Here is a 15,482-nt window from a genome sequence, read left to right as displayed (position 1 = left end):
GTTTGAAATTCATCAGAATTATTTTGAATTTAAATTGCCTGTTGTATTGGAAGAAGTATTATGTTGACAGTGCAACCGCCCTGGGGCAAGCACAGTTCTTCGATACATATTCACTTAATTTAAAATAAAACTTATATCCGCCTTTTCAAACCAGACTTGGAAACATTTGAAGGTTCGAGATTCTCCGTTTCTTTTAAAAAAAAACAATATATGAAAGTTAATTGAACAGTCAGGTAATCACTGCCCCGCAGGACCTGACATGCCTTGTTACTTGATTCTTTTCACACATACGGTCATCATGACCTTTCCTTGTTGCCAGCTTTACAATAGACAACAGCTGCATAATTTTCATTACATTTATTAAAGACTTGAACAAAAACATATACAATCTTGCATTACTCATAACTGTGATGGACATACGGGAATTGGCATTAAATGGCCGCATTGCATAAATGTACAATCAAAAAATAGGGTCCAAGAGGGATAGCTGGCATACCGACTAATAAGTACCGGGCAAAACCAGTGGCCCTGTGTTGGTCACAGATGCCCGAGATCCCAAATTTAGGTACTAGACATTAGGGACCGAGAGATTTGCGAGCACATCTGTATACCCTGCTTCCGGAGATTGCTTCTGGTCAGCAGTACTTTTACACCCAAGTACTCCAGCACTAAGCCTCCCCTCCTGTTACAAGAGGTGGAGGGGGCCCCAGGCCTGCAGACTTGGCTACGACCCCAATCGAAAACTTTTTACTTGACTTTTTACTTGACTTTTATTACACATTGCCATAGGTTGGATACTTTGTAGACAACCTGTCTACCCAACAATGTGCCCACCAACTTGTCTGATGGCTGGGCAGGGAAACAACGAGCCAGATGTGTTCGCAACCCTCCCACTCATCCCTCCGGACCCGCCACAGACATCGATATGATGTTCCTCCATTACTTTACATTAAGGGATACTTTTCCCTTCCCTTGAATGAGGGACCACAATCCACTTTTTATGTTATTTAAGAAAGTTCTGTTGCCAAGCTCAGAGAGGTGTGTACCATCAAATCTAAACAATTCCGGATTAGCAACGGATATGTTTGCATGTGAAATTACACTCCCACCCATTTCTGCGACAAATTTTGAGATATTTTTGTTAATTCTTTTACGTTTCTTGTCTATCTTTTTTCCACTGTTCAATGGAGCTCCATGCCAATAACGGCATGGTAGAATGTGTGACCACACCAGTTTAGTATTTGGGAGAAGAGCATTATATCGCAGGAAGCTGCATTGAATCTCTTGTATGAATTTTTTGCTAGTTAAGTTTGGAGTTACCAAATCGTTGGATCCTAGATGAATTACTAAGTAATTTGGGGGTACTTCATGCTTGATGAGCTGTAGGATTTGTGGGTCTAATTCCTGCCAGTGCATCCCCCTGCGTGATCTCCATAGCAGTGTGGCAGGGAGGTTCAGGCTTTGTCCCCCTGGGCAGTGTTTGGCTGCTTCCCCTGCCCAAAAAGGAATGGATGATCCTATGATCCATACTTTTAGACCTGCAATGCTTTGGGTTGGTTAGTTTTGGATTTTAAATTGACTATACACATGTCCAAATATCCCCCCCCCCCCGGCATCGATGGGTAGATGTCTGTAGTCCTAGTAGGCATGGGAATGTTGTTGTGAACCAAGTTACATGATCCTTATGTATTTAAGAAAAGCTACTGATTTCCATCTACCAAACTTCTGAATTTCAGAATCGGATGTGCCCTGTAATGCAAGGTCTGTTGCCCTCCCAATTCGAAAGCTGTGTGTGCCAAAATGGCCTGGTGTTGGTATTATGTTTTCAATAGCCTTTTGAAGGACTGCGTTGAATTGGTATCTCATCAATGGTTTTGTATTAAGATGAATTAGAAAACTGTGGTTAACAGGGGTATGGGGCCTACACTCGATAAAATCCAAGGTAGCTTTAACTGGGCACAGGGTAGCAAGTGGCTGGCTATGGATAATAAAGGTGGTATTCTTACCCACCTGGTCAGTTTTGGAGTGTGGTATGGTTAACCTTAAATAGGGCTTGTGTGGATGTGCTTGAATGTGTTTGAGTTGTATGCAATGGGATGAATTCGGTGTGTTTGAGTTGACTAAAGTGAATTCCCCTACGCGAAGTAATGCAAAGTATGCTAATGAAAAAGCACATGTGAACAGTTTGACCTCGTAAGTGGAGCAACACACTGACTGTAGTGATATAACAAGCTTTTCCAAAATTGGTAGGGTTATTGGGAGGCGGCTGTCTGGAACAACTCTGTTGTTGCGCTTTAAGCCTTGAAGTGCTTTGTTAATTTGGAAGGACTTGGTAGGGTCAGGAAGATGGTTTATTTTGAGGAAGTATGACAATGCACTAATGTAAAGGGACACTGAATTGGCTGACATTTTTTGGATGGATAGGTAGGCTATAAAATATAGTAATATGTTGCTGTGCAGGGGCCAGGTTTGCTGTAAGCCATAAATGTTTAAAAATGATTGGAATTTATTCAGTGCAGCCCGGTAAGCTTTGTAGGTGTTTTGTGACAAGGAGCTATGAATAAGGCGTTTGGACTCAGCAATTAGATTTCCCATATCTGCTTGGGGAGCTGTGTGGGCCACATCTCTGCCTCTGGAGCCAGGTTGCGAAACTTTTCCCACTGTGAACGAGAAATACTGTCAGCTATTTTGTTCAGTTTTGTTGGGATGTGTTGGGCTTTAATTGTAATGTTATGTTGCAAAGTGAGGAGAACAAGTTTTCTGACAGTGTTCATTACCCTTGTTGACTTAGATGTCAATGTGTTAATGACTTGTACAACTGCCATGTTGTCAATGTGGAAAAGTATGCGTTTGTTTGATAACCATGGGTGCCATAACAGGAGTAGTGAAACATATACTGGAAATAGTTCTAAGAATGTCATGTCACGAATAACGTCAGAAAACACCCAGTGGGTAGGCCATTTTGAGTGAGCCCAGCGGCCAGCAAAAAAGATTCCAAACCCCCCATTAAACCCCCCTGCACTATCTGTGAATAGCTGTAGACTGTTATCTGATGACCAAATACCGGAGCATATGACTGTGACCCCATTAAAGTGTTTCAAAAATTGCTGCCATACTGCAAGGTCTGCTTTCATACCTTGATTAACTCTTATCATGTGATATGATTTTTTGATGCCAATAGTGGCATCAACTAGTCGCCTGCAAAAAGGCTCTGCCAGGTGCTACTGTTTTGCAGGCAAAATTGAGGAAGCCAATCAGTGATTGTAAGGCCTTTAAGGAGACCTTTTTACTTATCATGACTGTTTGAATGCTTTGTCGGAGAGAAACTAACTTGTCTTGCGGAAGTAGCATTACCATGTGGATTGTGTCAAATTCAATTCCTAGAAAAATTATTGTTGTGCTAGGCTCGGTGGTTTTGTCAAGAGCTATTGGTATTCCGATATGGCTACAGATATTTTTTGAAAAGGTCGAGGGTAGATTGGCACTGATTAGAATTTGGTGGTCCCGTGAAGAGAAAATCATCTAAATAGTGTAGAATATGGGGGTTACGTGAGCTAGATTGAATGATCCAATGTAATGCAGTTGCGAACTTCTCCCAGATTGCGCAGCTAATGGATGCACCGAATGGCATCATTTTGTCAAAAAAGTATTTACCCTGGAATTTAAACCCCAATAGATCAAAATCATTTTTGGCCACAGGAATGAGCCGGAATGCAGATTTTATGTCGGATTTAGCCAATAAAGTACCTGCCCCCAGTGTCGAGATGATGGCTGCTGCGTCGTCCACTGATGCGTTGTGTACTGAACATGCAGCTGGATCTATAAAGGAATTGATCGATTGATGTTCTGGGAAGGACAGGTGATGGATGAGTCTAAAATCTCCATCTTTTTCGGGGACAAGTCCTAATGGTGAAATTTGAAGGGATGGGAATGGTGGGTATTCAAATGGTCCCCCTACCCTCTGGAGCAGGAGTTCTTTATGTATTTTGTGTTCCACTATACTGGGGTTTACTATAGCACTTTTTTTTAAATTTTTTGATTCCCTGTAAATTCTTGGGCCATTGTACTGGAGTTGAAAACCATGTAGGAAACCGTTTATGAGAAAAGATTTAGCACTGTAACCTTGTAGATAAGTAGACAAATTGTAGACATCAATTGGAGTTTTTCCTAAACTGTTGATATCCTCGTTAGAATCGTGTATTTCTATTCCTGCATTTGATTGAGGGGTGTGATCCGCCACATGAATTGCACGAGTGGACAAACCTGCAATTTGGGTAGAATTTGCATGACTTGCCTGAATTAAAATCATAACAGTAACGATTGGGTGCTGAATTTACATTTTTCTTAGCTGCTGGTATATTGGGCTGTTTATGTTGGGGGAAAAAATTTTGTGTGGGAGATATGGGCTTTTCTTGGGCCTGCATGGTGTAATTGTTGGTGACATGGATCAACCAGAGTTCAGAGTTTATGATTCCCCAGGACGAGTGTGGGTCTGACACTTTGCGAAGCCGAAATTGTTCATCATATGTGAACCAACCATTCCCCGATCTGTCTGCTGCCATTCTTACATCCCTCATATATTTCAAAAATTCTTGGGCTCTAGATCTATATTTTTCTAACATAATACTTGTGAAGATGATGAAGGCTGAAGTCCATTTTTCAATTGACAAAAAGGTGCGGGGTTTATGCTTCACAAGGCACATTGTGCCGTTGCGTATTTGTATTTGGCCTTGTGTATCTAAGTGATCTGAGATTTCCCGCGCCGATTTTAGAAGTATGGATAGATCGACAAATTTTCCCTCCCAAATTTTTTGTTTAATTTTTAGTGGAACATGGGCGCTAATGGGATCTAAAGAACTGGGGGTTTGAGCAGGTTGGTAATCCGCAATGCTAAATGGGGGGCCACCGAATTCACTATTGTTTGTATGGTGTGTTAAGGCATCTACTGTGGGGAGCAAAATGTCACACTCACCCGAGATGTTGCTCAACGTCTCCTCGTCTTGGCCCTCCCGACGTCCTGTGGGTTCGTATTCGTAAGCCTCGTGGGTTGATTCCGCCACCGTTACTGTGGCTGGGGACGTTGATGTTGCAGTACTGGTCCGGTTTCCCCTAAGTCGTGGTCTTGTGTAGGTGGGATGTCCCGCCTCGTGTGTGGACCGCTTGGATCTCCTTCCTCACCCTCTGCCCGGCGAAACAAAATTACGATCGCGCTCCTTTCTGGAGCGTGAGGTGATCGTCTGTCTAACTGGCGGCATAGTTGAGTCCAGGTAGCGTGTAAAATGGGTTTGACTTCCGTCGGATGATTGCGATAATAATTTTGATGTGGATCTCCTGCCTCACCCTGTTGCTGGATGGCGGGAAAAGGAAGTGCCATCAATTAATCAACTCGTACCAATACGAGTCTTTTGCCTTTTGGATTATAACCAATTCGTTCCACTATTAGTTTTAACGACATTGTAATGTGCTTCCGTCAATTAAATGAGATTAATTTGGTATAAGGGCAAATTAATCTGCCTTAAATAACAGATATCTACATGTAGTCCAAACAGTAATGTATTTCTCAAACCTAATAAAAAAAAGAAAGAAAGGAAAAAAAAGAACATGTAAAAATATTTTGTTCTCCATCACCTTATAGGAGTCTATAAGAGGTAGGTTTGCGTATAAATCGCAATTCATTGGAGGGGGGGGGGGGGGTTGCTCGACGAGTTTTCCAACCAAATTTAGACTATAAATGTAGCTATACATTTGCTGGAAAATGTATATTTTTAAATAATTTTGAACACTTGAAAATGTCGCTGATATTCCTCTCATTAATGTGCAACACTGATAGCTAAAATGTTCTGGTGATAATTTTTAATAATTCATTCCATGTTCACGAGTGTTTCAAATTGAAGATGGCTGTTTATGATTGTGAATTAATTTTAGAAAGTGCTCCAAAAAAAATAAAAATGTTAGAAATAAAATATTTCCTTATTGATATCATATTTTATTAAAGTTATGAATTAAAGATCTAAAAACTATCGAATACTAGTATTCTCACTTAATTGTTTTTTAGTATATATATCTCTTTTTTTTCATATTCATGAGCGATTTTTAAATTTACGAATCTATAGAAAGGATTTTACAAGAAAAACATTAATGGAGTGTGTAAGATATTTACACAATCGCTACGAGCGTCCGGTATTTATTAATGATAAATAAAACTTAGACTATATATTTCATTTTGTTTTGAATGTGCTACAGCTGTGCATTATACAATTTTTACACTTCACATTCATCGTGCTGTGCAGCATATCGGCATCATCATGTGAAAAAAATCTATTAAATGAGCACCCGTAGAGTTTACGTCATTTTGTCAGAGATAATTGGTAAATATACATTTTGATTTTAAGGATATTATATTTGTCTTCTTCGTTTGATGATAACACATTCAAAGCTATCCTTTACATCTGATTTTCATATACATGTACATGATTTATAATGTATTTGCATCAAAAAATTAGTCTTTTCTGTTGATCTACAATATATGTATCTGATTTGTAAATTTTACTTTTTTAAAATAAAATTTTTATACTTTTCTTCTTCGGAATAAAACTATGTCATTAAAACCCCAAAAGTAATTTTTGGACTCTTGTTGAAATACTTAAAATGCTTCAGTATTTTTTTTTTTACGGATATTTGATACTTTACACCAATCTTTACTTGTTTATGTATGAAATAAACTACCACACAAAACATGTTGAGAGGGAAAAAATATCCACAGCACTGGTGTGTTAAAAAGGAATACTAGTACTGAAAATAATTGACCCGTAATTTTTCTGCTAATTCCATGATAAATAATTCAACAGCCCAAGAAAGAAAAGACATTATATTAATCTCAAGTATGAATAAATCTTTATGAAAGTATGCAACATTGTTTTATTCTGTTTTTACTTAGTCCTATGATTAAGTAGACAAATCAGCAACACACGCACACCTTTACCCAAACTATTTCTTCTTAGGTTCCTAACACAAGTATGCTTAACATTTCATCAGCGCTATTCCTGTCCATTGCTAAGAACGTTTGATTAAGGTTTTAGCATTTTCCGCCAGATCTTGCGCACTGCACACACAATTGCACAATATTTGTCATCAATATTTCAGAGAAAATAGTTTTCCTATCTAAGTGGATTCGTTGAAAACACAGCCTCCACGTTCCCTACGTGTACGTGACGCAAACTGCCTTTCTTTGCGAATTATTTACATCATATTTTTATACCCATATTACAAGTATAGAATACAACACAAGTAAAGACAGTTCATGAATGCATTCCAGTCTGTTACTAATTGACACTGAGATGCAAAAATCAACTTCATTGATAGCTCTCTGCATGGTGCAAGGGTGATAATAGGAAGACTTGTTTTTAGTTACATTGTCTGAAATAAGGGTCTAGAAGAAGAAATATTTGTTAATATGGATATAAATTATATAGAACGTACATATGTAGGTACATAGTAAATCAATTTTATGCGAAATTTTCTACTAAATAACTTAATTCCAGTTTGAGTTTTAAATACTTATTAAAATCCCATCTGAGTTTTAAAAATATGTACTTATTCAATCACTAAATAATATGTACATGACATATAATTAACCGTTTTTAAGGTATCTGCGCCATAGATGCAGCAATTGTTAGCTACTTGGTACACGAGTGGAATGTGCCGACACGATTTTAAATGAACTACAGTGTATAGAGATAAGAACCACCCCTATCTACTAACAGTGGATTTTCGTACAATGTACATGCATACTCTTTACCTTACTAATTGACTCCTATTATTAGAACTGTATGTAACGCAGTATTACACTGAAATAGCCGAAAGAGAGTCGGGGATTTCCAGTTGCATATTTTTAGAAAACCCAGTGGAGTTATCTAACTTGCTTAGTGGCGCTGGATCGCGAACGGAAATAGATTTAAGATGACAGAAAGCACTTTGCGCTGCGCTTAGCGCTTAAAAATTCTATTGCTGAAACTTAATTATTAAAGAAATTAAAAGTGATAAAAGTGATTTTAAATGTATAAAGGACAGGTAAATATTTTGCAACTCAGAAACACAGCATGTACACAAAGCATTTCTTACTTTCATCAAATTTGTATTTTGTCAGCAAAAATACTGTAAGTAAAAAAAATCAAACTGGCGGATTTAGAAGGGGGGCTTAGGGGGCCCGGGCCCCCCTTTTGCATCCAAAATATACATAAATACATAAGATTTAATACCGGTAAATCAATTTTTTGGGGTGTGGCCGTGGGCCAATACCCCGACCCCAAACTGGTCGCCCCTCCCCCCCCCCTTTTCAAGATTCCTGGATCCGCCACTGAAAATGTTAATTGGGAATTAATTTTCTAATATTATAATCAAGCAAGTTTAGCTCTCCCTTTATACATTTTAGGATCACTTTACTATTATATTTAAATTGTAAGAAAAACAAGCTTTTCCTTTATACATTTATTATTCTCTTTACTAGTTAACATGTATTGGAAATTAAATAAGGGAAAAAAATTCACAAAACTCGTATCATTATTTGTCTTTTTTCTCTGTTTCTGTTTAATTATAATTGTCTTCTGCTTCTGTGTGTACACCATTATTTACTCAATTTGCTTTGGTTGCCATGGCAACTGTTTTCTGTGCTTTGTAGAGTGTAACTCACGTGAAAAAGGTGTGGTCCGCCCCACAAACCCCCGCATCACCACTGTGGTTTGGGGATTCCCCACCCAACGAAGCAGAGGTGGGTAGTTGGTAATTAACAGTGTGTCAAATTTTCATGCCTTTTCCTCTTCTTCCTGCAATGAATGGAGTGTGACACATCAAACAGTAGTTTTTTTTTAGCAACAAAGCCTGGCTTTTCACCATTCTGTCTCTTTTCCTCCCCCCTTTCACCACACCCTTAGGAGAAACATACTCAGAGATACTGGGTATAGGATAGTCCATGTTGTATTGGATCAACAAAATTATTTTCATTTTTGACAAAATATTCTTCAGATAATCTGTGATAGAATTTTAAAAAAAAAAGCCCCTGATTTCTAATCATCATTTAGGAATTTTTATTCAACCGGAACAAAAATATCTGTGTACTTAAAACAGGCTTTGTTGATGATTATGAATGATAGTGTGTGCAGTGAATTGCAAGCTAGAAGGAACAATCAGTTAATACATAATCAATGTGAATGCAGTGTCACAAACATGAAAATTTAAATTTTTGATCCCTTAATGCATGTCTTTGTATTTGCATTTATATAATAATAATAGAGTCTTGATATCACTGCATGATAGCTTTTAAAGATATTTTAACTCATATATTAATTAGTAAGTCTGGAGTATATATACATCTTCATATCTGTTAATGCTGGTTTATTAAAGAGATATTCCTTTTCAATAAAATAAGAACAAAAACTGACTTAAAATTATTTGATGATATACAGTGAAACTTGTCTAATCTGGATGTGTTGTATTCCAAAATCTTGCATAAATTCAATGTAAACTTTAAATCCCTTTCTTTAATTTCAATTGTTGAAAATGTTTTCTAATCCAGAATGTTGTCTAATATGGCCAATTTCTATTGAACCAGTTGTGTCCGGATTGTCCGAATTAACAAATTTTAGTGTAGCTGCAGGAAAAGCAAAATAACTTGGTTGAACTATTACCTACCGGATTGTCTAAAAATAATGTGATTCAGTATTGAAAGATAAATATATTCAGTTTTATTGACCTAGCTGTCTTAGACTTGTACTTTCAGTCAGGATCCTCAGCATTTGATCACCACAAGATTTTAAAAGAATTCAATCGGCTTGAAAATAAAATGGACTAAATTAAGAATCTGCAGGATGATTTTCCTTACAGAATCCATGGCCTATCAAAACCTTTTCTCATATAAACCATAGAAAACACATTCAATGGCTTTGCTAAGATCCATATCAGGGTGCATTAAACCTCAAGAATTAGGAAAGTGGATAGTACACTATTTTCTATGGTATATTGTAAAATCACTTATTTTCATGGGTTCAAATTTTCAAGATCTGAGGAAAAAACATTGGTTCAAGTAGATTTGATTTCATGGTTGAAGAAGTATGCAGTTTACTTGAAATTTACTTATTATTAACACTTCTTAGGGGACATAACACTTCTTTGAGGACATTTCATACCACAGAAACAATAAAAAAATTACACCCCCCCCCCCCAAATAAATGATTTCACAGTCAATAAAGAAAAGGGTTATAAGGCACTAAGAATTCATGTCCCGAGGACTTTCCTAAAAGCAAGTGAATTGACTACAGTTGATAATAATTAAACATGTTAAAGGTAAGAAATCAGGCAAATAGGCTTTATTCATTTGATACTTTTAAGAGTATCATCCCTTAGATGGACTCTTTCTCATGGAAGTTTGATTTACATGTAGTCCGGTTCTCACAAAAGTTTTGGGTAAAATATTTTTAAATTTAACAATTAAGTAATGCTACCTCATACAGCTATGGCTATCACAATTCATTTTTATTTTTGATCAAAGTGATCAATACCTTGTTTTATGCTAAGACTCCCTTACGTCAAGCTCCTTTTTACCATCAAAATCAAGTTTACAAAGTACTTTGGCTATTATGTGGGTATCAGTATGTTATTGACCCCAACTTATACCCTTAATGTGTTTCCAATACAAAAGAGCTCCTATACATCAGGCAAATTTTTGAAGGAGAAAAAGTGTGCGTATGATTGAAAGTTAACTCCTTCAAAGTCCATGAATTAATCTAGTCTCCAAGAAACAGCAAATACTTTAATGTGAAGGGCATATTAAGAGGGTGTGGTTAAAGCTCATTTGTATATAACCAAGATTTACTAACAATGAATGACAATGAATGTGCATTTACATGTATGTTAACTGTTGATATATGTTATTGTGTGTCATGTCCTGCACCATAAGAATGAAACTTTGCCAACAAATTGGTATTTCCATATAGGTTTGTTTCAGTGGAAGGAGATTTTCACAATGGATGAGTTGAACATTTAATTAAATCAGGAAAGGGACATCTTGATATAGATTAAGCATGTTTTTATGTCATTAGTTAGAAGAATATTTCAGTCTGTGTACATTATGCAAATTAACTTTAGAAATACAATGTATAGAAACCTTTGCCATTCTCATAGGTCATAGATGCATAAACTCATATTGCCAATGTTTATTTTTAGCTGCGAAAAGCCTATTTCAAACAGCTGGAGGAGATATCCAGCCTAAAGGAGCAGATATCACTGAAGGACAAAAGGATTAGGCAGTTAGAGGAGGAGATATCTATGTTAAAGTTACCTGTCGCCAGAGATGACACAGGACCTGGCCAAAGTGACTGTTGATTACAATGATCACTTAAGTTTTCCAAATATGCTAGTCTTGTAATTCTGCATTATTTACTCCTGCCAGTTCAAGTGTGTGCAATTCTTTTCAGGATCAAGGCTTAGTTATGTAATGTTGAAAGCAATGGGGCTTGATTTTACTGAGCATAATGTGCAGTAGAGCTGCAGAGTTGACAGAGATCTAGTTTTCAGATGAATTATTGAAGTCTCTTTTTAGGCTGGATTGTGTTCAATTTTTGCAGAAAAAAGGGACAATCATTTTAAAATGACACTATATAGCATTTATTTGAGTAGTCATGTCATGGAAAAAATATGTCGAGCTGTTGAGTGTTACTTGATATTTTTTGGAATCTGTGCAATTACATAGATTAGTTAACACTGAGTGTAGTAATTATAAAATTAAAAATGGCTTCAGTGAATACTGGGTGAACTAACTCTACAATACAGCTGAAAGTTTTAGATGGCATGATATAAGAAATGGGATTAGGCTACATGAGAATGGTTTGATTTATGTTACATAAAATCAACATCAAATGATGAGTGATTCCAAGTGCCAGGTTGATCTTGCACACAATATGACAAAATTCAAAAAAATCAATTGTTCATTTGTAGAACATTTGATACACATGTATTGTTTAAATATATTCATATGCATTCCATATACTTTTTGTATAGTTTTTAAATCTGTTTCTTTTTTTTATTTTAAGATGTTTATTACTGCATTTGGAAAGTGCAGATGCCTATTTTTGTTATTCATAGTAATATTTTTATGTATCATTCATTTTTATCAAATAAGAAGCATGTGTTTATGTATTGCTCAGAATCAGTCATTCCAGTAAAGTAACACAATACATATAAACACCTTTTAGTGCTAAAGTCCCCAGATGTGTTCTGCGGAAAAAAAATTTAGAAACCTTTCAGAAATACAGTCCAATCTTGTTATTTTAAAGTCAGCATGCAAAGGAATGAATTATGAGATAACCAGGGAGACAAGTTAATAAGGTGAAAATATGCATTGGAGAAAAAGTGTTTGAGAATTTCAAATCACTGAGACATTTAGGAATTGTAATAATGTATCAATATGACAATAACACTGGTTTCAATTTCAGTAAAGCTGCATGTATCTGTATAACCCACACACATGACCACAGCATTTCAAAATACAGTCAAACCCTGATATCTTAAACTAGAAGGGATTGAGAATTCGAGATATCTATTGTTAAAAAAAATAAAAGAACAAATGATTGGGACTCCCAATTCTGTATAACATATATCCATGGTATCAAGATATCAGTGTTCGAGATACTGAAGTTCAACTGTAATTACATATAACACAAGCTGCAGTAGTTGGTTGTGTAAGCAGTGCTACATTGTACTTAACCTGTGATTTATATGATTATACACTGTATATAGTTTTATACACTGGTAATGTGCTTTTTTAAAACAGTATTTTTTAAAAGACCAGTGCTGTACAGTGTATATAAGCACAATTTTTATGTCTTATTATGGACAGACAGTGAAATAGTCTGACAACAGTCGATCAAAACAATTAAAGCAAGCCATCAAGATATACAGACAGTAATTCACTTATCCTCTGTCAGAGTTTCTCCTTAAGTGTTCATCGGAATATTTTTTTCACTATAGAGAATTCACATTGTACATGAAATGATCATGAATATGAAAATATAACATACATGCAGTCATGTATATGTGTATTTACTTGCAATTTTTAAATTAATTTTGCACCAATATATTATCTAAATATACTGTATACAGGGTTATTTTCGCTCCGTGTTGTTTTCGCCCTTTCACATTTGCAAACAATTTTGCCAGTCGTTTTAAATTCGCCCAGAAACAGATTTGTTTAAGACATAATACTGTTTACTTTGAATTTGCTCCACTTCAGACGAGGGTGAAAATTTCCCTGTATACAGTAGTTCTGATTTTCAACATCAGGTTAGTATTATAAAATTATTTCAGCTTGTCCTTTGCTTGTCTGAATGATGGTGATCAAGGCTTCCAATTAATTTAAATCAATGCAGTTTAGTTAGGAAAGCTATGACAATTTGATTTGCAGGTTCATTTTAAACGTGTTCAAGCTAATGGTGATATATTTTGGGCATTTCTAGTAGTTGTCACAGTTAGAAAATGTGGCTTTTGTCAGGTTTACAATGTAGAAATATAGAATTTTGATTGAAGCACTTTTTTAAAGCATGCAGAGTCAGAATAAAATTAATATCAAATTGTTAAGATACTTTTTTCACATGTTTAAAAAGATAGAAATGTAGATATTGTGATCAACTGAGTTTTTGTACCATAAGATCATATCAGCATCATAGTTTTGTCTTCAGCTCTTTTTCCTCAAACTTTTATACTTTGACAACAACAGACCTGTTTACTCATACGATTTTGCCGTATTTTGTACGGATTTTAAATCCAAAATACGTCTCACGTTTTGCTATTATGAATACCGAAATCGGAAATCCGTTCTTTCGATTTAAGCAGTTAGTTTTCGATATGATCTGTCTCCGAATGCTAAAAAAAGAGAAAGATTTCAAACAATTAAGTGATGTCAGGGTGTTACCAAGTTTTGGTAATCAGAAATGTAGTTGTTCTCTAATAATATATGTAAAATGGATGGAAAGTAATATCTTACTGAAAAATGCCAAATCTCACTGACAAATCTAACGAAAAATACTGAGAAACAACAACAATGGGTAAACAGGTCTGGAACAAAATACACCCTGAATTTTTACTATCATCTAGTAATTTTGATGAGATATTGTTATGACACCTATACACAGGACTTTATTCCTATATTTATGATGTTTCTAAAAGGTAAACAATTATTTTTGGTGATACATTAAAAAGTGCTTAAACTTTTTTCAATGAATAATATTTACAGATTCTTCAAATTTGTTTTGTCTTTTTCATTTATAGTAATTTACTTATGTAAGTTCTGCTTCTGTATGGTCAACAAATTAACCTAAAAAGTAGCTATATTGTAAACTATAATCTGTTTTATCTAGCTGGCATTTCAATAAATTCACTTGTAGCAAAGATATTTATAACTGTTTGTGAATTTTTTTTTAACTTCAGAATAAAATATTATTCTCTATATATCACTGTTCACTATAAAGGTTTTAATTGTACTTTACATAAGAAACTGTAATATATTACTACATGTAACAGAATCTCTTTCTGTAATATTAGATCTGTCTCAATTAGTCAATTAGCAAAATATCTGTAGCAAAGTGGAGTATCAATTTCTAAAAATCTTGATAATTTCCTCATTTTTCATTCCTCTATCTTAAACATTGATTTTATCCGTATTCAAAGAATAGATTTTTATATTAGTTAAGATGTCATATTTTTCTTTATTCTTACATGTACATTAATTTCAGTCTTTTCCACGAAAGTATGAAGTTGGAACTTGATTTCATGAATTTATCATGGAAAACATTTTATGCAATTTTTATCTTTTATATAATTGAACTACAATCAAAATATTGACCAGAAAAAAAAATTATCATTATTTTGTGTTTGTGAGTACAAAAAGTGTTTTTCTTCTTCTTTTTTTCTTTTGTAAACATCGAAGTATTAATATATTTACGCAAAATTATACCGATATCCCTAGAATTACATGTAAATTTCATCATTCAAGATATAAGATGTGCATTTGTACACTGCTTTTCGGTGTTTTGCTTGTAAAAGAGGGATGTGATCTTATTGTAGGGGGAAAACTAGACCAAATGTGCATTTCTGGAATTATTGAATCTGTAAAAAATGTCAGAAAATATGCCCTATCCGAATTCATATAAACGAATTCCAGTGCTCAGTTACTTCTAAGTGTACAACAGTGCATTTATTTAATTGCCTTCGAAGGTGGTAGATGTTACTGTAGAAACAAAACTTGATTTACACTGACTTATTTCTTAATAAATGATTAATGAATACATGTATATTTTACACAATATTGTTTAAAGTGTTTTGCTTCATCATTGTTTATGACAATAAAACTAATAAAGGCAGTGATTTTCTTATCTATATAATAACTGGTTGTTAAAGTAGGGTCAAACCTTGTTGTCCCAAACTTTATTGGCAGT

General features: G+C 35.2%; 1 protein-coding gene across 2 annotated transcripts in view; it reads left to right on the top strand.

Moving 5' to 3' along the window:
- LOC133199039 (coronin-2B-like) overlaps positions 1-14,895 on the top strand; it is a 29,344-nt gene extending 14,449 nt beyond the window's left edge. The window contains exons 13-14 of one of the 2 annotated variants that reach the window (XM_061334925.1): positions 8,678-8,767; positions 11,218-14,895. In XM_061334925.1, coding sequence (XP_061190909.1) covers positions 8,678-8,767; positions 11,218-11,376 — 249 coding nt within the window. In that variant the 3' untranslated portion in view covers positions 11,377-14,895. The remainder of the gene's footprint in view (positions 1-8,677; positions 8,768-11,217) is intronic. The other variant, XM_061334926.1, reaches the window with a different exon arrangement.
- The last annotated feature ends 587 nt before the right edge of the window (positions 14,896-15,482 follow it).

The sequence above is a fragment of the Saccostrea echinata genome, unplaced genomic scaffold (genome assembly GCF_033153115.1).
Source record: "Saccostrea echinata isolate AGI-Se365-2 ecotype Australia unplaced genomic scaffold, CSIRO_AGI_Sech_v1 ptg000033l, whole genome shotgun sequence".
NCBI lineage: Eukaryota > Metazoa > Mollusca > Bivalvia > Ostreida > Ostreidae > Saccostrea > Saccostrea echinata.
The sequence above is the reverse complement of the archived record's forward strand: the minus strand, read 5'-3'. Positions and strand labels throughout refer to the sequence as shown.